This window comes from Haliotis rufescens, unplaced genomic scaffold (assembly GCF_023055435.1).
Source record: "Haliotis rufescens isolate VD_foot unplaced genomic scaffold, xgHalRufe1.0.p SCAF_63, whole genome shotgun sequence".
In the NCBI taxonomy this organism is placed as follows: domain Eukaryota; kingdom Metazoa; phylum Mollusca; class Gastropoda; order Lepetellida; family Haliotidae; genus Haliotis; species Haliotis rufescens.
The window spans coordinates 1,438,024-1,461,112 of record NW_025964354.1 but is presented as its reverse complement, the minus strand read 5'-3'; the positions used below and the strand labels follow the sequence as shown (position 1 = coordinate 1,461,112).

Genomic DNA, 23,089 nt, shown 5'->3' with positions numbered 1-23,089 from the left:
GTGGTCTTCATATAAACTTCTTGACCAATCCGCTTCATGTACATTTTCAGAAAAACATAACATAACATGGGAATACCGTTCGAATTGAGCCTCGCTCAATTTCCCTGTGCGCTGTGATTTTTTATTTATTTTTTTTAAATGAAAATTTTACAGGGACTAGCTGTGCTACCACACATGTTAAACCATTTTTACAGTTTTGTCTAATTTTAGCGATAATGAAAACTGAGTAGAGATAAGATATATTGATGAACAACGTCTTTATTACAGTTAGGAGCGACGCTTAGGTGTATGTTGTAACACCATTATCAAGCAAGTGATGTTGTTCATCCACAGATCTTATCCTCTCTCAATACTCCAACTTCCAAATTCCTCGCAAAGAAGATAATGATACTTGTTTTGAATCTTGCCATCGTACAAAATATTCTTCGCACAGTATTCAAGAAACAATGTAATATTAATATCATACTACGCCATCAATATATGTTGTGCAATATTTGAGAGGTTGGCGCCTGTCGGGACGGTGTGAGATGCTAAAACTGTTCTTGTATAGTCTAGTATCCTTTGGCTAGTGACAGCTACCACTGTTTATTCCCATTCAAGTTGCTAACGGTGTTTCATCTAAACAGTATTATGGGAACGGAAATTAAAACATTACTTCATTCGTTATGCTACCATTTTTGAATATATGTCCATGAGATTAATCTGTTCATTTTTCCGTATTTTTATTACGGAACTTATAGCTTTGTGTGGCACAAACGATCAAATAGTAAGATGACTACAATTAAAGGGCATTAATAACGAGAGGCTGTTCACATATATGTACATCATATATGTATCACGCGAATCATTTCTGATTTTACTCGACATAAGAGCTAGAAACGTTACCTACTTCCGGCGCAGCGGTTCTAGATGTTGGCGCTATCTAGATTGGGTCCCTGACACATGCAGCTCTATTTGATGGGTGTATTGTACTTAATAAGCTGAACTTTTATAAATCTATTTTTTGCAAATATATACTGGTCACTCCAACTAATCATTGTTACTAAAATATATAGGATTGTTGTCTATAACGTGTCCATTCGTATGTCTGTTTTACGTCTGTTCTACTAATTATTGACACTAAGAAACTCGTACAATTTTTTAAATCATTACTAAACGTGTTGTACTTGTCTACATCTGAATTGAAAAGTGGGAGAAAAGTTGCTTACTGTATTTTGCCGCCTTTGATGGTTCTGATGATCAAGATGACAACGTCAAAATCTAAGTGTTCAGGAGACGATGAGGATTCAGGAGTTTTTGAATTGATGCAGAATCAAGGTTGGGGGTTATTATAGGCCTAATAGTGCACCACGTGATTTATGTCCAGGCCCCCGTGACATGCAGTTGTCATGTGACATGTAATTAACTAATTGAATTGCAAAAACAATTCCGACAGCAAATAACCGAATCCACAACAACAATGCGTGGATGCAAAGAAAGAAACCATTTTAAACCCCTTTCTGTATATTTGTATTTGTATTCCTTTCTGAAACTATCATTCTACAAACAGTTGTGTTCACCGCCCATTGTGATACTTCTTCTTAAGAAAATAAAAAAGGATGTTTATTTAGTCATTTGACATGCGTTCATTGTAAACAAGGATTAGTGTGAAAGGATTACTAAGTTTGTCATCCAGTATAATGCACTTCCTCGATTAGCATAATTAGAACAGAGTTTGTAATTAGTTATATCCTGACTCCAGTTAACCAAGGCAGCTACATCAGTTGTGATTTATGAATTTGTGGAATCTTAATGAAAATAACGACCGCCTGTCACAAAAATGCAAACGAACATTGAACACGCACAGTTGCAGATTTTCCTTTCGTACATTTGAGGGTGAACGTGAACGAAGCCGTGCAAGATGCTTTACAGCGATTTGTCTTCAGAACACATATTGAGTTCAGGTAAGTTTATTAATGATGATATTTTCATCCATTCATAGATATGGCGATCATGAGCGCTGACACTATATGTATTCGCAATAGAACATTTGGAAGACTAGACACAAATTGAGTCACAATATGACAACATCAAATCAAAGAATTTGTTTAATGCAACAGATTTAAGGCATTGAAATTGTACATTATTATAAAATACATGAGTGTCGCTACGTCTCATGTCAAATACATCAATGAATTCTTTATAAAAAAAATTAATTTAATATTACTATGAATTTATAGCTAAAATTATGGAGTCTTGCATGTCGAGCCAACAAACTATAGTACATATTATTCACCTTGGAATTTCTGTTTACTGTGCTCTCGCGGTGGGGTCAACCCTATTCCCAAAATGGACAGTTCCAAATACTACTGCATAAAATATTAATGCCAATTTGGAGAAAATTACCAAATGAATGAATGCAAGTAAAACTTAATCCAGGGAAAAAGAAAACTGTTCAATATCACGTCAAAGTGTGCCCAAGTGCAAAACCTAATCTTAAAATGAAAGGACTTTGGTATTAATATTTCAGTCAGATTATGATATTGGCGAGTTAACGAGGTAAGCCCTATGATTAATTGTCTTAAATACCTTTTTGGTGTCCACCGCCGTGAACCATACTCAATCACTCAGATAAATAACCCCTTTTACATAAGTCATGATATATATATTGCCAATATTTTGCTCCCATGTTTTGGATAATTGTACCAAAGAAAAAGAATTAATCCTAGAATGTCTACACATTAATTCATTACGGACGCTGAAATAATGCCGATGAGACGTTAATTTTTACCTCGCCCACTCACTGATTACGGACTATTTGTGGGCCAATAAGAGGTACAAGCCACGTGAAAATGTAGAGTGAGACCAACGTAGCCATTACACCTTTTTACAAGATGGAAAACATCTTTGCTGCTAGTGATTACATATAAAGAAATCTAACCAATTCACAGGCTATACGTTGTAGAACTGAATGCAAGTCATTCCTACCTGATACCATTAATAATTGGAATAGTCACCGGAAAAAGAGGATTATTAAACTTAGACAATGTTATATTCAGTTAAGCCATGATACCAGATTTTGTCACTTTAAACTTCCACCGGCTTAAAAAACACATCTCAGATAACACATCATGCATGCTCTTGTGGCTGTCACAATTGTACACTGCATTAATTTTTACACATGCCCCAACTACAATATATTTAGAAACGATTCTATTCTAAAGGTTAAGTGAGTTTCTAATCAGTGGTTTATTGGAAACAATTTGAACAGTGCCTAATTTAGCTATTTTGAAATCGGCCATGTACATCCGACGTTCGGGTGGATTTGCACATATATAATAACTAGTAGTAAGACTTAATACATACTTTTAGACACGTATTAAGTATTAAAGAGTTAAATAACTTTTCTTAGGAAACCCCTTTCCATCAACCGCACTGTTGACCTATCTTTTTTGTTCTGTTTTGATGTATTGATGTATTATTTAATACAATATGTATATCTCCCCTCATCCCAATGTTAATAAAAGGAAGCTTGGTGGGGACTTTTGGGATATAAGAAATGAATACAGACTGCCATATTGTCTGAATGTCTTAACAATCACCGGGTGTGACCACGTAGACAGGATATCATTCGGGTTTCTCATAATTACTCCATGAGCATGCTTGGTATTGTAGCTTAGGGATATTAAATGTAAGTTTGTTATCAGAGGAGATTGATAGTGAACTTTTAGTACCAGTTAGATATGATATCTATATGACTTCTTTCTGTTTGACAAAGGATTAAGGGTATATGTGTGGGTAATCCTTCCACGCTGATGAAAGAAAGTCACTCTACTAGTTCATGTAATCTACGTCAAATAAGATCAGAACACATGCATTATTACAACATACTCAGGATACCAATAACAACGAAATGTACAAATTAACAAACATGATCAATATTATTATTACATGTTAATGCCATGTATGTAAATATAGCTATATAAACATATGTTTAATTTTTCAGCTTGTGTGAAGTCGTCCATAAATACAAGAAAACGTATATTTTCCCAAAATTATATTACCCTCAAAAGGGCAATTATATTCATGTTACATTTTTTCAGTCTCTTTTTTAATTCGAATGACGTAACATTTATGTTACTTTGATTTTATTAGACCCATGTTGTTGTTACAGACCCAGGGATTGACTAGGTTCATTACATGTCATAAAAGTGCCGGGACATAATATGGTGGCAATACATTCTCTAATTAACACCTGTCACAAAGGGACGGGCAATTTGGGTTTGTCCTCAGGGAATGTGTTATGCAATTTGTGTATTCACGAAATAACATTCAACAAATTATGTACATGGTCCTGTGATGTAGGATTGATGCATTCGTACTTTTTATGAATATATGAATTGCATTTTTTTTCTTAACCGTGTGCGAAATACGCATAATGTCGGAAAGCGCAAGTTAAATACTGACTTCATCCCAAAATAAATCACAAACCCTCTCTTATAATTTGTATATTATTCTATATTTTAATTATGTAAATCACGTTCCTGTCACTTTTAAAGTAGAATACGTTAGTCACTCAACCAATTCCATTATTATTTTCCCAAAGATCAAAGATTAAAGCAGTTATCAAGATTTATTTTCCATATCTTTAAAAATACTTAATCTTTACATTGAAACTGCCATCATGATGTATTATTATTATTATTATTTTTACTATTATTATTGATGTATATATGGTTTGCACCCAACCATGCGCGTGCCAAATTATACAGCGTCAAGCTTTTAGAGCGCCAACTAAGTTTTCCAAAGTAGAAATTAAGCCAAATGAATATATATCAAGTTTCCTTTTGCTAGAACATATGCATGCTGTTGTGTTTTTTCAAGGTAATCTTCGTTCTCGCATTGATAACAATATTTAAAGAACAAGTATTATAAAATATAATACGGGAATATATTACACACGTTATATAATTTACGCATCCGGTTGCTCATAATACAATTTTCCCCAAGGACTACCGTTTTACAAAACGCGATTTTCCGCGTTTCCGCCGAGATTTCACATTATAACAATGTATATCTACAATGAAACCGACAGCTCAGAACAAACCAAATTCAACACTTTTAAGTAGTGATAAAATAGTTTTCATCCTCTGTGCAATCCACTCTGTTGGCATATGTGCACGAGAGCATGTTACAAAACACATCGCGGCCTCCCCGTAAAACAAATCCAAGCTCAAACACTTTCAATACAGAAGTTACCGCCAAAGCAATCGCCCCCGACAGCTAATCCCCTCTGTGCATTTGACCATAAAGTCTACTCACATACCAAGCACCGCGCCAGGAAAAGTACCAGACGCCTCAACCGCCCACCCGTCAATATCATTGCAAGGACAGTATGTACTCCCGCTAACAGTGTGGAGTACTAATTAAACCTTCCAGTAATGTCCCCCCCACTAAATCAGTTTTTTTGTAACTTGCTGATACTATTTTGCACATACAAAACATTTATAGAGCAATACATAGCAATTATCCTCCTTTACCAACATATACAAAGAAACACAGTGCTCAACTTAAAACACTTCAATTTGCACATATATCATAATTATACACAAATACATAATAATTATCTCCCTTTACCAATATATACAAACAAAACAAATTTGGATACACCATATATACAAATTTGTATATTTTGTATATGTCATATATACAAACTTGTATATTTTGTATATATCATCTTTCCAATCTTGTATATCCTTTGGAAATATCATCTTTCCAAAGGATATACAAGCTTGTATATATGGATTTTTTTTGTAGTGTAGTGTGACTTAATGTTGGCTCCAGACGCTGGTGGTGGTACGATGTATATGCTCTTGTTTAGGGTAACATGCACCACTTATGTGTAATTGGTATCGCCAAACATCCTGATCAAATAGATTAGTTGTTACAAAAACACATGGTCGTTGATGTGTCGCCTGTAGCATGCACACCACGAACAAGTGTATTTTGGGTTATAAAAAACGTATTATGAAGTCCAGTGATTAATTGTTGCACATGTCCTGGGGAAGCTGTGTGACACTGTTGGTGGTACAATTTGAGTGGCAGTGTGACTTTATGTACGGTGGAGACACTGGTGGTGGTACGATGTGAGTGGCAGTGTGACTTATTGTAGGGTGCAGATGTATATGCTCTTGTTTAGGGTAACATGCACCACGTATGTGTAAATGGTATCGCCAAACATCAGGATCAAATAGATTAGTTGTTACAAAAACACATGGTCGTTGATGTGTCGCCTGTAGCATGCACCCCACGAAAAAGTGTATTTTGGGGGGTTACAAAAAACGTATTATGAAGTCCAGTGATTAATTGTTGCACATGTGCTGGGGAAGCTGTTAAGATATTTTGTGCTCACCGATAACCTCGGATCTAAGGATGCTTATTATATATATGACAATTTAGTTGGAGACATTGTGATATGTTCAATCTTTTGAAGCGTGTTTGCGATTTCCTATGTGCAACCGTCACCATTATGAACACTGCTCTTTGTTTGCAAAACATTATTTAATAGGAACTGAATTAATAAACTTATAATAACCTTTCATTTGGTTCAAATTATGATTATGTTAATGTCGAAACACGCTCATGAAAGCACAAACACATTTTTTCTTCCTAGAAATATATTTTCAATGTAGAAATTGGAAGCATTTGAAAAACCAGAACATCTTTGCATCCGTAATATCTGGCCTCCCACCCACGCACCAAGTCAGTGAGTCGGCTACTTTAAGACTGGACAAGCAACAACCTACACTTGGTCACATGGAGGGTCATCTGTCGGTAGAGGAGCTGTACTGACAAGAAGCAACATCAGTAGGAGTCAGGGAGGGGAGTACACCTGTACTATCGGAAACACAGTAGGATCAGACTCTGCCTCCATCAACGTAACCATACTATGTAAGCATATTTCGTTTACTTCTTTTCGAGGCAGGGTAGAGGAAATTGTGATATGTTCACTCTTGTAAACCTTATTTGCAATGTCCTATGTGTAACCATCCCCATAATGAACACTGCTCTTGGTTTGCACAACATTACTTGATGAGTAATTTGTAAATTAGGACCAATCATTATATATTAACTATAAGAGTACTTGGATTTATGAACCAATAACAACCTTTTATTTGGTTGAAATTAAGATTATGTTAATGTCGAAACACACCCATACAAGCACAAACACATTGTTTCTTAGAAGAAACGTATTTTTCACTGTAAAGATTCGAAGGATTTGAAAAACAGGAACATCTTTGCATCCGTAAATCGAAATGGGTCTTGAGCACTGTTGTTAACACTTCTTGCTTGTAGATTCACCTGAAATATCTGGCCTCCCATCCACGTACCAAGTGACTGAGTCAGCTACTTTAAGACTGGACTGTAGTTCACACACAACACAGGGCAACCCACAAGCAACAACCTACACTTGGTCACATGGAGGGTCATCTGTCAGTAGAGGACATGTACTGACAAGAAGCAGCATCAGTAGGAGTCAGGGAGGGGCGTACACCTGTACTGCCAGAAACACAGTGGGATCAGACTCCGCCTCCGTCAACGTAGACGTACGATGTAAGCATATTTCGTTTACTTCTTTTCCATGCATGGCAGAGGGAATTGTGACAGGTTCAATCTTTTAAACTGTATTTGTAATCTCCTATGTGTAACCATTATCATTATGAACTGCTCTCTTGGTCTGCACATTTATTAATAAGTAATTTCTAAATAATCATCACTCGTTATATTTTCTAATCGAAACTGTATTAACAAAAGCAATAACAAATGATTTGGTTAAATACTCGAACACATGTTGATCTGTCAACACAACCATGATAGTTGTTGACTCTTCGTGTTTGCAGACTCTCCTGAAATATCTGGCCTCCCATCAACGTACCAAGTGAATGAGTCAGCTACTTTGAGACTGGACTGTAGTTCATATACAACACAGGGCAACCCAAAAGCAACAACCTACACTTGGTCACATAGAGGGTCATTTGTCGGTAGAGGAGCTGTACTGACAAGAAGCAGCATCAGTAGGAGTCAGGGAGGGGAGTACACCTGTACTGTCAGAAACACTGCTGGATCAGACTCTGCCTCAGTCATTGTGGATGTCCAGTGTATGGATCACATTGTGCTACTCCTGTGATTAAGTTGTAATGAAGATAAACGAAGTCAATATTCATAATAAACTACAAAAGCACTCTGAGCTATTTATGTGAATGTTCCGTGTTGTTTTCACAAACACAAACAAACCCCCAATATCCAGCTCTCCCAACAGACACTGTATCCACTAGACCACAGAGACCTGACAGATTAGAAAGGTAGACCAAAATCAGGTGTTTTCGAACAAATTTGCATCTGTGCACAGATCAGAAGTTGAAAATAAATATATACTTTTGGATTGAAGTTAGGAAGTTATTTATTTTCAAACTGAATGTTTTCAATGATTAGATGTCCCTTCAATATCTGGTCTCCCGTCTACTCTTTGTGTGGTGGAAGAATCACAACTGTGGATCAACTGCAGTAACTACACTTCACCAGGCAACCCGGCAACAACTAACTACACATGGAGCTATGGACAATCAGTGTTCAGTACTGAGGAAGTACTTCAAATAGACGACGTTAACAGAACTGAAGGAGGACAGTACACTTGCACTGTCAGCAACCTTGTTGGGTCGGAGTCTGCTTCTGTCAGCGTTGACGTACAATGTGAGTGTTTTATTGACCCAAAGCACTCAAAATGATCCTTGTGACAAGGTGTATTTGTTTTGGACTAAATTATTGCTTATACTCTCTGCAAACTTTGCATATACACACAAAACACCCCGTCTTTACAATCAAAGACTAAGAACATTATGATGTTGCCCTGTGATAGTACATGGACATACAAGTAAGTAAGAAAGTACTTGTGTTTCTGCTACAGGTAAAGCTATGTGTGTATGGACATGTCTAAGCTTACCGCATGGCTTTGTCTCCACAGACGCTCCACTGACATCTGGGTTTCCTTCGACGTACCGAGTAACTGAGTCATCTAGTCTCAGGATAGACTGTAGCAATTACACCACAGCAGGGAATCCTCCCAGTACAAGCTACATGTGGACCTATGGCGGTTCTACTGTCAGTACAGGGGCGGTTCTTGCCAGAAGGAACATCAGCCCTGACCAGGGAGGACAGTACACCTGCATTGCCAGCAACACTTTGACACCATACGTAGGGACTCCACGACAAGGCATTGCAACAGCACAAATCAATGTGGATGTTCATCGTAAGTCTTTTTTTTGATAATGCTGCAGATGTGTGTCAAATACATTTTGACATTCACAAGTTCCTACATATTCCAGTTATTTTCATATAAGTATATACATGTATGTATGCAAGTTTGTTTATTCATTTATGTGTTTATGTGTATAGGTAGTATGGGTAGGGTTTTCGTTCGTTCGTTCGTTCGTTCGTTCCTTTGTTCCCTTGTTCGTTTGTGAATGAGTGAGTGAGTATGGTTTTACTTGGGTGTTATACTTGAAGCCAGTGGCAAATGGTCTTGTCATATAGATACCATAATTGAAACAACTTCGAAGATGATTTACTCAATGAGAAAACTGAAACATCTACTTCAAGGAAATACTATGAACAATATATATACAATTTTCATAAGACCACACTTTGAATACGCATGTGAGGTTTGGGATGGTTGCACCGAAGGACAAAGTGAGAAATATAGATCAATTACAATTAGAAGCTGCACGCATTGTAACTGGTCTACCTAAATATGCCCCCAGGCATTCATTATATTACAAAACCGGTTGGGAACCCTTAGTTGAGCGTAGAAAGAAACGTAAACTTTGTCTTTTCTTCAAAACTAATCATAACATGGCCCCTTCCTATCAAACAGATATTCTACCCAAAACCGTTGCTGCAAAAAACTCATACATTCTCAGAAACTCTGAAAACATCAGTGTTCCTCTCACAAGCCTAAGACATTCGTGTGAATCCTTTTACCCATCGTCTATCCGATTGTGGAACTCTATTCCGTTATCAGATCGAAATTCTACGATTTCTTGTTTTAAAAATTCGTTACAAAAGCACCACCCCACGTCACCTGCGTACTTCGCTTATGGAAAAAGAAAATATAATATCTTACACACAAAACTGAGATACATGTGCAGTCAATTGAATTATGATTTATATAGAATTGGTATAAAAGATCACCCGAACTGTACATGTTCGAATACATGTGAAAATGCATATCAGTATCTCATGGAACGTACATTGTTTAGTCATCAGCGTGAAGTTTTGTTAAATAGCCTTAAAACTATTGTTCATAACATACCTGTATATGTACACTTACTGTTATACGGCAATGCAGATCAGGTTGTTACAGAAAATGAAAAAAATCTTTAAGGCAGTACAACATTATATATGTACAACTAAAAGATTTGTGTAAAGAACTGTTCATTTAACAATGTATATATATCTCTCTCTCTCGCTCTCTCTCTCTCTCTCTCTCTCTCTTTTTTCTCGCTCTCTCTCTCTCTCTCTCATATATAGTGTTGTATGCATATATATTGAATTTGAAATTGTGAATTTTTTTGTAAATACCATGGAGAGGGCATTCTAAGGTGGAAGAACTTGTCCCCCAATCCCATTCACTCCTTGTGAATACATATGTTGAAATCATTAAATCATGGTTTTACGCCGCTTTTAGCAACATTCCAGCAATATCACGGCCGGGAACACACATTGTACCCATGTCGGGAGTCGAACCCGGGTCTTCGGCGTGACGAGCGAACGCTTTAACCACTAGGCTATCAGGCCACCCCTCGTTTTTGAAATAGTGTGAGTGAGTGAGTTGGGTTTAACGCCGCTTTTAACATTATTCCAGTTATATCATGGCGTGTCAGCTTAATGTGGGAGGAAAGCCCGAAGTGATGCAGGTCTTAGATGCTTACCGCTTCGGTGAAACCCACGAGCACGGGTATGGTGCAGACAAACCTAGAAACATAATCGGGGTGAACGGGGATTCGAACCCACAACCATAGGTTTCTGGCGTGTCCAAGGGACGCAACTTTGCACAGCGAATCGCGGCGCCTTAGACGACTGGGCCACCCGTTCCCCCCGTTTTTGAATGAGTGAATGAACAAGTTTGATATCAACTTCCCCTTTCATCACTTCGGAAACTTAAAGCAGACTAGCTGTGACGTCAATGCATGTGTGGGTGTAGAAGTGACTGCGTGTTATAGTCCAAAGTGCCATCTTTTAATGCCCTGTCACATCAGAGGTGGTCAACATTATAGATGGGGCACTGGTGGCCCAGTCTTCTTTTGCGCCGCGATTCGCTGTGCAGAGTTATGTCCCTTGGGCACGCCAGAAACCTTTGATTGTGGGTTCGAATCCCAGTTCACCCCAATTATGTTTCTAGCTTCGTCAGCATCATGCCTGTGCTCGTGGCTTCCACCGAAGTGGTAAACGTCTGAGACCTGCATCACTTTGGGCTTTCCTCCCACATTAACCTCACAGACGGTGATATAACTGGAATAATGTTAAACGTGGCGTTAGACCCAGCTCACTCACTCACTCAGTCACTCACTCACTCACATAATGGAAGTGCAGATTAAGAAAAAGTGTTTTCCAAGCTTTCTGCAACCGAGCAAAGGTTTGAAGTGAATAATAAATATACGCTTATATTTAGGTAATGAAGTAATTATTTCTAATCGAATATTTCCAATGAACAGATGCCCCTTCAATATCTGGTCTCCCGTCTACTCTTTGGGTGGTAGAAGAATCCCAACTGTGGATCAACTGCAGTAACTACACTTCACCAGGCAACCCGGCAACAACTAACTACACATGGAGCTATGGACAATCAGTGTTCAGTACTGAGGAAGTACTTCATAGACAACATTAACAGAACTGAAGGAGGACACTACACGTGCACTGTCAGCAACCTTGCTGGGTCAGAGTCTGCTTCCGTCAGTGTCGACGTACAATGTGAGTGGTTTATGGACACCAGGAACACTTTGTGATCTTGAAATTAATGTTAATTTGTATTGGACCAAACTCTTACGATGTAACCTGCAACCTTGGGGTATCGCGGTACTTGTTATGTACGCTTAACAGAGAAAAATGCACCCACTAAACCTTATGTTTATTCGTGTTCTCTATCAGATGCCATCTATTTTATCTAACTGTGCATATTTTACTGATAAAAGTTCATTATTTACATTAATTGCGCCGAGTAAAAGCCGAGCCTCGCGCTCAGTTTGACAAGGGAGAGGACTCCTTCGGATCATGGTGCAGGGAAAAGTTGTGTATGGAGAACAACAGGACCTACATCAACCAACAACTAAGTATGATAATGCCAGACTTCAGTGATTTGTCCAGACAAGTGCAAAGACAGCCTACGTACAATTCTGAATGTGTTATCAGTTATTGGTTTTCAATGCATATTGTAGTATAAAAGTAAGAAAACAATATTTTTAACAACACCAAATATCAGAAATTATATTTTAAGATTCATGATTAAAAAAATGGATGATAATAATTTGTCGGAAAAATAGAAAAATGATGAAAGTAAACAATAAATATAAATATACGGCACTCCTTGTATACCAAAAGCGTATTTATCATTTGGCTACTGGTGAAGAACGTACATGTATTTCTAAGTATGGCATTATCACCCTTATGATCTCCTAAAAGATGCTGGTCACAGAGCGGGGGAAAAGTGTGCGGAAGACGTAACTTTCGTTACCTTATTAGTCGCCACGAATATGCAGATGATCTAGTTCGGGTTGATACAGAAAGTTTACTTGGGTCACTGCGGGTTATATCGTTGGCCATTGAAAGATTGGGTTAAGGCAATATTAAAAAGATGTAAGTATCAAAGCGTTGATAACTCCCTACTTACAGCAGACGGAACACTTCTATTAAACTGAAATTGTTTACGAAGAGAACACTTCCTGGTTCCTGATTCACATTAATAGACAGCCGCTAAGAGACGTGTCCTGCGTGAACTACCGGAAATCACAATTGACACGGTACGATGAATGCCGTGGTACAACGGGGTCCGAGTTTATTGATTAAGATTCCTGGCCATCATGTTCCAAAAGAATAAGATATATGAAGAAAATTATAATGTAAAGTTGATCTTGAAATAGTGATACTGCATGAAAATACATTGTTATTCTTAAAACAGCTACAAGTAATAATCTGTTTAAGATGTGCCATCTATATCTGGCTTTCCCCCAATCTTCCGGGTGATCGAGTCTTCAAGATTGTGGATTGACTGTGGAGCATACACCACGCATGGACATCCAGCAGTAACACGCTATTCTTGGACCTTCAATGGTTCCCAAGTCAGTGCCAGTTCTCTGCTTGGAATAGACGGCATCAGTAGAGGCCAAGCAGGACAGTATACCTGTACTGTTCGCAACACTCTGACACCAAGTGGAGGATCTGAACAGCAAGGAGAAGCAACAGCCAAGGTTAACGTTGACGTGCAGTGTGAGTTACTCCGTGATGTACCAGAGCAATAGACACACTTACTTATAAGTCCATCTTTTCTTTCCTTTTACCGGTATAAATTCACTCTTTGTTATTTTGATAATAGACAGAACGTGCAGGAAAGTGAATTTAACGGTATGTATTCACTTCTGTTAATATATTATCACTGAGAAAATATCGTGTGTACATGTGAGATGTGGTGCTAGGATACTTAGACAAGAAATAGGCATATCCGTGGACACCAATTGTGGCCCTGTAGCCTTGGGGTCGGCATGTGGGGTACAACTTTCAGTTTTTAGGTATCAGTGCCAAACATTACGTACAGTGCTATTCCTTATCTTGACTTGAATCATACGTGTATTTGTTACGATATGCCACATTTCTCGCAAACATCTGGTATCATCACTCTTTGATAGTGATCCATACACACATGCGCAGAGACGGAATCCTATATAAAACTTTAAAGCTAAGATTTCTAATGATTATGAAAGGGTTTCGTTTTTGCTATTTAACCAAACATATGACTATCGTGACAAACTGAAACAGGTGCAGCTGCGAGGGATAACAATTGTTGTCGACCCAACACAATATTTACTTTTTAACTTTAATTCATAACACACACACACACACACACACACACACACACACACACACACACACACACACACACACACACACACACACACACACACACACACACACACACACACACACACACACACACACACGTACACGCACACACACACACACACACACACACAAACACGCACACACACACACACACATACATGCTGTATGTTTTGTCACACACACACACACACACACATTACACACATATGCTGTATGTCTTGTCAGACCCGCCAACACTTACCGCATTACCGTCAACGCGGAGAGTCACAGAGATGTCCACATTACGTATAGACTGTCACAGTGCCTCTACACCAGGAAACCCATCAGTGACAAGCTACACATGGACATATAACGGTTCTAGCGTCAGTAAGGAGGCTGTGTTGACTGTGTACAATATCAGCAGGAGTCAGAAGGGGGAATATGTATGCACAGCTAGTAACACTCTGACCCCAAGTGGAGACGCTCAACGGCAGGGTACAGTCGACATACATATCAATGTTGAAGTCGAGTGTGAGTATACGTGACATCATTTCATTGAAAGGTGGGGAAAATAAACTGACGTGGATGTACGCTGACACTAACATTAGTAATATCTTATGGCAGTAACACAGCTTAGCAAATATATCTTATTGCCGTAGTATCTTATAGCTGTTATGTCGTATTGCCTTTTAATGTTACCATAGTTGTCTAGACATATTTGCTATCTTTATTTATTTATTTCTTAAAAGGTATTGAATTTATTATATAACTACAAAACTATTACAGGCTAAAATCACAAATACACATACAATAATCAACTAACAAATTTGTGTTTTTGTAATATACCATGCCTGACGATTATATTTATGCTTGGACACAACAGCTTTATATTTTATCAGCTTATAACACACACTACAACTACTCACCAACATCATAAATCAATGAGTCAGTCATTGTTCTGTACAATTTGATTGAATTATACATGGACGGAATCCATTAGGCAATAGCCCGATCCCCTTTACAGTTCCCCCTTCAATATCCGGACTCCCGTCTACTCACTGGGTGGTGGAAGAATCACAACTGTGGATCAACTGTAGCAAGTACACCTCACCCGGCAACCCGGCAAAAACCAACTACACATGGATCTATGGACAGTCAGTGTTCAGTAATGAGGAGGTTCTTCAAGTAGACAGCATCAACAGGACCAAGGCTGGACAGTACACCTGCACTGTCAGCAATGTTGTTGGGTCGGAGTCAGCTTCCGTCAGTGTTGATGTACAATGTGAGTGTTTAACTGACTCAAAGCTCACACCTTTTGTGAAACATGCCACCACACAACATACATTATCATACCTCCATGTCAGAATGATGTAATCTGATTGGTCCACGTTATGTTAATAAAATACTATGTATCAAGCCTTGGAGGGAAATAAATTTCTCAGCGGGGAATAAATCCCGTATACCCCACCACGAGCTGAACGTGGATTTCTGAGAGATCTAGCTGAATCAAAGCTCACACTCTGATGATTTTATTACACACGCCATCATATAATGTCTAATGTCTCATATATTGTGTTATCATATACAATCTCACGTCAACAGATGCACCATCTCTATCTGGCTTCCCGTCTTCCTACCAAGTAGTTGAAGACAGTGATCTCTGGATCAACTGTAGGAACTATACTTCACCCGGCAACCCTAGAACAAGCAACTACACATGGAGCTATGAGGGATCTGTGTTCAATGCCGTGGCTGTTCTTCAAGACCGTGGCATCAACAGAACTGCAGGAGGTCTAAACACATGCACAGTTAACAACGAAGTCGGTTCAGATTCAGCCACAGTCAATGTCATTGTACAGTGTGAGTTGAGATACCTATCACGATACAATAATCACTGTGTACTTGTAACACAGCAACCCTCAGGTAATGACATAGTCATGCTCATAGGATTCGTTTGTTTGTTTGTTGTTTAACACCACACTCGGCAACGTTCTGGCTTGATGACGGTGGCCTGTAAATAATCGAAGGTGGACCAGATAGTCTGGTGATTGACGTCATGAGCATCGACAAGCGAATTGGTGCACAATGAAATGCATCAACAAAGTATGACTACAAAATCCCGTTTGTGACCTCTTACGACAAGCATTGGTTGCTGAAGACCAATTCTAACCCAGATCTTTACGGTTGTTATGAAAGCATGGATTGCTGAAGTCCAATTCTTACCCGGATATTCACAGAGGAATACAATAAAATGACATCAGTAATGTTACTTTCTAAACTCCAAGAAGACATACATGAACAGAATCAAATACGCCCTTTGTGTATAAATACCCAGTACAAAGTGGCTGCCAAGTTAATCGAAACAAGATAGTATATATCTAAACAGAAGTGCATGTGTTCATCTGTTAAAAAAAGTACAACAACCATCCTTCTGAATTTCAAAATGTGAGAATTCCTTGTTAAAGAAGTAACGCACAAAAAGAGTAAACATTCTTTGTCATCATTGTAGCCTTTCAGAACAGACAATTCGTTATTTTAACAGATGCTCCTTCTTTGTCTGACTTCCCATCGTCTCACGGAGTGATAGAGGCATCCAGAGTGTGGGTAGACTGTAGCAGCTACATCGTCCAAGGACACCCTCCGACAAAAACTTCACTTGGACATTGAACAGTTCTGTCATCAGCACCAGTTCTGTGTTGGAAATACACAACACCAGCAGGAATCAGGGAGGGCAGTACACCTGTACAGCTTATAACACTCTCACACCAAGTGAAGGACCTCAACAGTTAGGCTCAGCTACAGGACAGGTTTTACTGGACATACTGTGTGAGTCTTGGTGTTAATGTATGGTATATGTATTGTAGAGGTGTTAAATAGAGAATCTGTTAATTATTCATCATCAGTTTACCGAAAAATAAACATCAATGTCATCCTGATACAATATGGGACAAAGCACATATATCGACAAATATGCAATATGGATGAGCGTTCAAACTCTCTGAAATAATGAACATAAAGTTGTGATGTCATACCAGTACGATACATTTGGTCTTTGTTTCCACTGTTTAAAATCTGCCTTATTGTGTTCAGTATGACATCACATGTTCAGTGAAGACAGCGTGTATAAATAGTGTCGATTTCGTAACTTATGTATACATTCTACATGAATGTATTTCAAATTGCGTGGCTCAATTGTAAAACATGTTATTATTTCCAGACCCACCAACTATCTCTGGGTTACCATCAGTGATGAACGTCACGGAGTTCTCTTCATTCAGTGTGGACTGCAGCAATGTAACTACCCCGGGAAACCCAGGAGGCACAAACTACACATGGACACACAATGGTTACACTGTCAGTTCAGAGCCACAGCTTGTACTAGAGAGCATGAGTAGGAACCAGAGTGGACTGTACACCTGTACAGCCAGCAACATGCTCAGACCAAGTGGAGGCAGGCTACAACTGGGGACAGCAAGCGAACCTGTTAGTGTCGATGTGCAGTGTGAGTTTGGAAGAATATATTTTTGCAATTAATATTTATTCATTTCGTAATGCCACAATATTCAATACTCCAACTGATATCATTGCTCCCTGTGATTATCCAGTCATGACCAGACAAACAAGTGATTGGCATCGCCAACAACCTGCAACGATGTCAGGGTACGATGACATAGAATCAACCATGTCACCAAGCCTGACCACCCTGTCTATTCAGTCGCTTCTTGCGACAAGAACATGTAGGTTGCCCGGAACCTTTTCTTATCAGAAATTTTCTGAATCTTCTTTTAAACTGTTCAATGTATCTCCCATTTTTGTTGATTCTTGTACTAAAATGTTTTCATTTTTCCTTTAAGATGGTCCCAGGAATAGCGTAACTATTTCACCATCAGGATCACTGAGTATGGTTGAGGGAACCGGTGCTTTCACTGCCACCTGCACTGCCGAGTGTAACCCAAGCTGCACTATAACATGGAGGAAAGACAACATCCCCTTGGCAGGCCAGATGAGTCTCAGCAATGTGTCCAGAACAGACCAGGGGGACTACACCTGTCAGGCACAAAACGGCATTGGGGACTCTCAGGAAAAGAACATCAGACTCACTGTATACAGTACGTAACTTTCACAAGACAATAAGGTAGAGAAACATATGCTTTAATCCGAAAACGTGCTAGTGTGTTTTTTTCTGGATTGTCTTGGACATCACTGGGCAGTCTGGTCCAGACTAGAATGTTTACAGGCTGCCGTTGTATGGCATGAGTACTGCTGGGCGGCGTTAGGTAACAAACACATACTTTATATGCAACTTTGTGAATGGCGGGTGCTGACGTTAGAGCAGGCCATGCTTTTCCTCTTCACAAACACTTGTTTTGTGATCCATTCATATAACTGTCGCCAGTATTCTGCCTTTTACTTCCAATATAATCTGTTTCGGGAGATAATCAAGACTGAGTAATCTGTGGCGTTTTATATTTAAAATATATAATAGGGCTTCTTGTGGTAATAATCGTGAAGGTATTCTTGAGTCCACATTTCCTCAGTCTGGTCAATGTTCGGGAATTATGTCATTCATCTATCACATTATTCACCCTAGGTAACCATTTATCATTGACGTTATGTTAACATGGTAGGTATGAGATAATGCCAAATATATAATAAAGCTGCTAAAATTAATATTGTCGTAAATTTCAGTGAAGCTGCAATCAGTTGTTCTCAAGTATATTGCCCCCGCCCTCTGTACCCATAGACTTCCAGGTGGCTGCTGTTACTGATACATCCATGTCATCTTTATTTCAGCCCCGCCCTCTGTACCCACAGACTTCCAGGTGGCTTCTGTGACTGATACATCCGTGTCATCTTTATTTCAGCCCCGCCCTCTGTACCCACAGACTTCCAGGTGGCTTCTGTGACTGATACATCCATGTCATCTTTATTTCAGCCCCGCCCTCTGTACCCACAGACTTCCAGGTGGCTTCTGTGACTGATACATCTGTGTCATTTTCATTTCAGCTCCACCCTCTGTACCCACAGACTTCCATGTTGTTGTGACTGATACATCTGTGTCATCTTCATTTCAGCTCCACCCTCTGTACCCACAGACTTCCAGGTGGCTGCTGTGACTGACACATCTGTGTCTCTACAGTGGACCTCCAGCTTCGACGGTGGGGCTGACCAGACGTTCACTCTCCTGTACAAGTCGGACTTGGAGTCTCATTGGTTGACATGGAACGACAACATAGCCGATACAGGAAGTAGTCATCACGTCAGTGTGCACATCCCAGGACTGACACCTGCCGTGACGTACCACTTCCAGTTGTATGCTACTAATGTCTATGGTGAAGGGGAGATAACAGTGTTAAATACAACAACCACACTATGTAAGTGACACCAAGGACAATGGCTTATCAAGGCTATATTTTATCAAACAAACAATGGTATTGTGTTAAACGTTGTGCATTTATTGCTTCTGGAAAAGTAATGATTTCTTGTGACTGCTAGTTAGCGAACGCTTGGTAACTTCATTATTTGATAGTGATTCATGTACACATGTTTTTGAATTAGACGAAATCGTACAATGGACTGTGCGTTTTGTTGAGAGTTCTTATTATCATGGAAGCGCTTTTCAAAATTTTCAGTCTCCTTTTTGAATGCTACAACCTTCACTTGCATCCACAGGCAGCTTGTTTTACACCAGGTCTGATGTGAACATTATCTATTATTTCTAGCCAAAGCATCGGTCATGAGCAAACATGGAATTACAATCGGCCTTGCAGCTGGACTCGGTATTCTGGTTGTGGTTGCCCTCGTCACCGTCTCGGTGGTTCTTTGTCGGAGACAGACCCAACACACTTTGGGTATGTATTTGGGAATGTTTAGGTCTGATATTTGGGGGTTTACGGATTTTCAATCTAACAATTGAGGTCGTTAGGTCGATTTAAAAAGAAATTATATTTCAAATATGTTCATGGCCTCAGTTAAACCAAGTAGGGAGGGTGTCATTGTGATCAATTTACTAAAGGTTTTAATTTTAAGTAATTTACTCCTACTGATAGTGACTTATTTCTGGTCTGTTGAATGGCAACATGGAAACTACTTTTCCCGTAACCCTAGCCCAAAAACAACGCCTCAACCTTTACCCCGACCTACCTCCTCCTACCCCCACCCGCCATAAACATTATCACGTCTGACCTCATTTCATCATATATTACTATATATTACATGTTGTAAATAACCGTAGGTTTACATACTGTTTTATGTATTATTTGCTTGTTGTCGAACGTCCTTTCCTATTGTAATTAAGACAATATTTTATTATTATGTCAAGTTGTAGGTGGAGAGGAACCTACAAACCTACCTATGTAAGTATAACGTAGCAGTTGTTATTGTGAAAATCTGGGTTAGAATAGGTCTTCAGCAACCCATGATTGTCGCAAGAGGAGACTGACGGGATCTGGTGGCAAGGCTCACTCACTTGGTCAGTGCATGTTAATGTATCCCAATTGGTTAGATCGAGGCTCAAGATGAGACAGGCATATTTAACGATCGCCGTTATATGGCTGGAATATTTGTGAGAGTGGCGTTAAACAAGAAACAAGCAAAACATCTACCTGTGTACAAAACCAACCACTTGTCAAGGCAACTTTGGGCATCTTGTTACAGTCAACGAGAAAGTCACACGTGTTGCCCCCTCTGCCCTACATCGGTAATAGGACATGAAGATACTTTAATGTGATCACTTACGTATAAGTGACCCATGACGATCCCGGGTAGAATAGGTCTTTAGCTACCCATTCTTGCCGTAAAAGGCGACTATGCTCTCCGTAAGAGGTGACTAACGGGATCGGAGGGTCAGGCTCGCTGACTTGGTTGATGCATGTTATCATATCCCAATAGTGTAGATCGGTGCTCCTGATGTTAAACACTTGATTGTCTGGTCCAGACTCGATTATTTACAGACCGCCGTCTTATAGCTTGAATATTGCTGAATGCAGCGTTAAACAAGAATAAAATAAAATGTATAAGTATTCTATTTCACTGATGCTTCGTATTGTTTTGTTCGATAACCAGTAATACCTTCTATTTATTTCCAACATCAAGGAATTCGTTCATGCCTCGACCCAGTCCATTCCAGCATGGTAAGTACAAGTTTCAATCTAGCCCAGTCGTTCATATACATCCACTTCAGTGTTTCATTGAATCATAGTTCTTACATGTTCAACTATTTCTTTACCTACATAAGTACTTTCAGCAGCGAATTAAATTAAATGAATCTACTGATACGTGTAGGACGTAGGATGAAGGATGGATGTATCAATATGACCTGGCTGCGTAAGTGCTTCAATTTCTCTATGCGCCACAATTGTTTGCGAAGAGAGAACCTTATTACATAGAAGATAGGAGATAAACCTAGTTCCCAACTCTGAGATATCGAACATCTATTTCATTCAACTAAACGCGTCAGCATAACACATCGAGAATGATAGCTATTTTTAATAACCTGAAGAGTCAAAGTCAGGAACCAACGCAGTCTATGGAGTATATCAAGTGATGACAGGTGATGTATAATATATTGTAGTATAAGGGGTAACCTGTGTCACCTGCATGTGCTTTTACATATTCTAAAACCATTCTTTTCAACTAAATACTTAAATATTTTCAGTATTGAAACATTTACATTACGGATATCCAAGGTGGACATTGTGTAAGCAGTATTAAAACTGATATTCCATACATAAATATAAAATGCTCCATGCAACATCAATACTTTGGTACACCCCACTGTCATGATGGCATGCTGTTTTAGATACATTGAGGCAACCGCTCTTTTACGCCATAGACGACATCACGCTACAAGGTGGAATAAGTTGTCTTGATGTGACTGAATTTCGCACTGCACTCGCTATTCGTAGGTTTCCGTCTACAGTGTATTGCAAGGCTTGTTTAAACATTCAGGGACCCATTATCTATTTAAGTGCGTCAAATACTAGAAACTATTTCCTTTCGGAAGACATGGAAACCAGCAAAAATATGGCCGTACGTATGTTTGTTACCACTGGTATTAAATTACAAAACAAAGTCACAATAGGATTAATGATGTTTAGACAATGGATGGAGGAGAATATTTAAAATAGGTTTGTGTCAGTATTTTAACACTGATCACTGATGAAGACAATGTGAACAAAATATACTTCACTGTTCCCAATTCCCAAACGTAAACAGCATAAATGTTTTCACTACGTGTATGTAAGTGTGTACATTTCTATTTCTATACATGCGACATATGTTGATTTCTCCAGCGATGCAGGGCGTTTGGACATGGAGCAGTTGTCACATACCTTACCAACTGTGTTCATAAAATAAATGTTCACTCAAACACAAATTATATTGATGGTGTTAATACTTTCGTTAATTTTTCTCCAGATTCTGTTGACGTGAACACCAAGAGCTGCGATGCCACCAAACAGAGCTGTGAGGATTAGTGTCCATTGATGGATTCTTCCTGGTTATTTACAATCCATATCAGCTGAAGACAGATGCCTGCTTTGCCATCTATTCTGAATAACTAGTTTAAATCCCATGTACTTTACTGCTTTGTCTTTGGTGTCTTTTCTGTACGTTGTTGATATTTTAAGATTGTGTTAAGGGCTCTCATGCTGGTGATGATGTGTATTGTTGACTGAAAGTATATAACGTGATGGAGGGTGCTTTATGATATATTCTAGTATAAGGGGTAGCTTGTGTCATGATACGTGTACGGGCAGTGTATGGAGTATATAACGTGATGGAGGGTGCTTTATGATATATTCTAGTATAAGGGGTAGCTTGTGTCATGATACGCGTACGGACAGTGTATGGAGTATATAACGTGATGGAGGGTGCTTTATGATATATTGTAGTATAAGGGGTAGCTTGTGTCATGATACGTGTACGGGCAGTGTATGGAGTATATAACGTGATGGAAGGT

General features: G+C 39.0%; 3 protein-coding genes across 3 annotated transcripts; all 3 read left to right on the top strand.

The window, feature by feature from the left end:
• The first annotated feature begins 1,244 nt into the window (after positions 1-1,244).
• On the top strand, positions 1,245-9,994 carry LOC125375928 (hemicentin-1-like). Its single transcript, XM_048386979.1, has 6 exons — positions 1,245-1,317; positions 7,336-7,593; positions 7,881-8,138; positions 8,563-8,730; positions 9,002-9,286; positions 9,957-9,994. Exons 1-6 carry the CDS (start codon positions 1,245-1,247, stop codon positions 9,992-9,994), a joined length of 1,080 nt encoding a protein of 359 aa, XP_048242936.1.
• LOC125375942 (hemicentin-1-like) lies at positions 8,398-16,807 on the top strand. Its single transcript, XM_048387006.1, has 8 exons — positions 8,398-8,730; positions 9,002-9,286; positions 11,751-12,006; positions 13,234-13,518; positions 14,374-14,658; positions 15,152-15,409; positions 15,730-15,987; positions 16,670-16,807. Exons 3-8 carry the CDS (start codon positions 11,874-11,876, stop codon positions 16,792-16,794), a joined length of 1,344 nt encoding a protein of 447 aa, XP_048242963.1. The 5' UTR covers positions 8,398-8,730; positions 9,002-9,286; positions 11,751-11,873; the 3' UTR covers positions 16,795-16,807.
• LOC124150148 (B-cell receptor CD22-like) lies at positions 16,807-22,711 on the top strand. Its single transcript, XM_048387012.1, has 8 exons — positions 16,807-16,953; positions 17,345-17,629; positions 17,982-18,236; positions 19,203-19,502; positions 19,851-19,979; positions 20,450-20,483; positions 21,223-21,260; positions 22,546-22,711. The coding sequence occupies exons 2-8, from the start codon at positions 17,377-17,379 to the stop codon at positions 22,602-22,604; spliced, it is 1,068 nt and encodes a 355-aa protein (XP_048242969.1). The 5' UTR covers positions 16,807-16,953; positions 17,345-17,376; the 3' UTR covers positions 22,605-22,711.
• Positions 22,712-23,089: the final 378 nt, after the last annotated feature.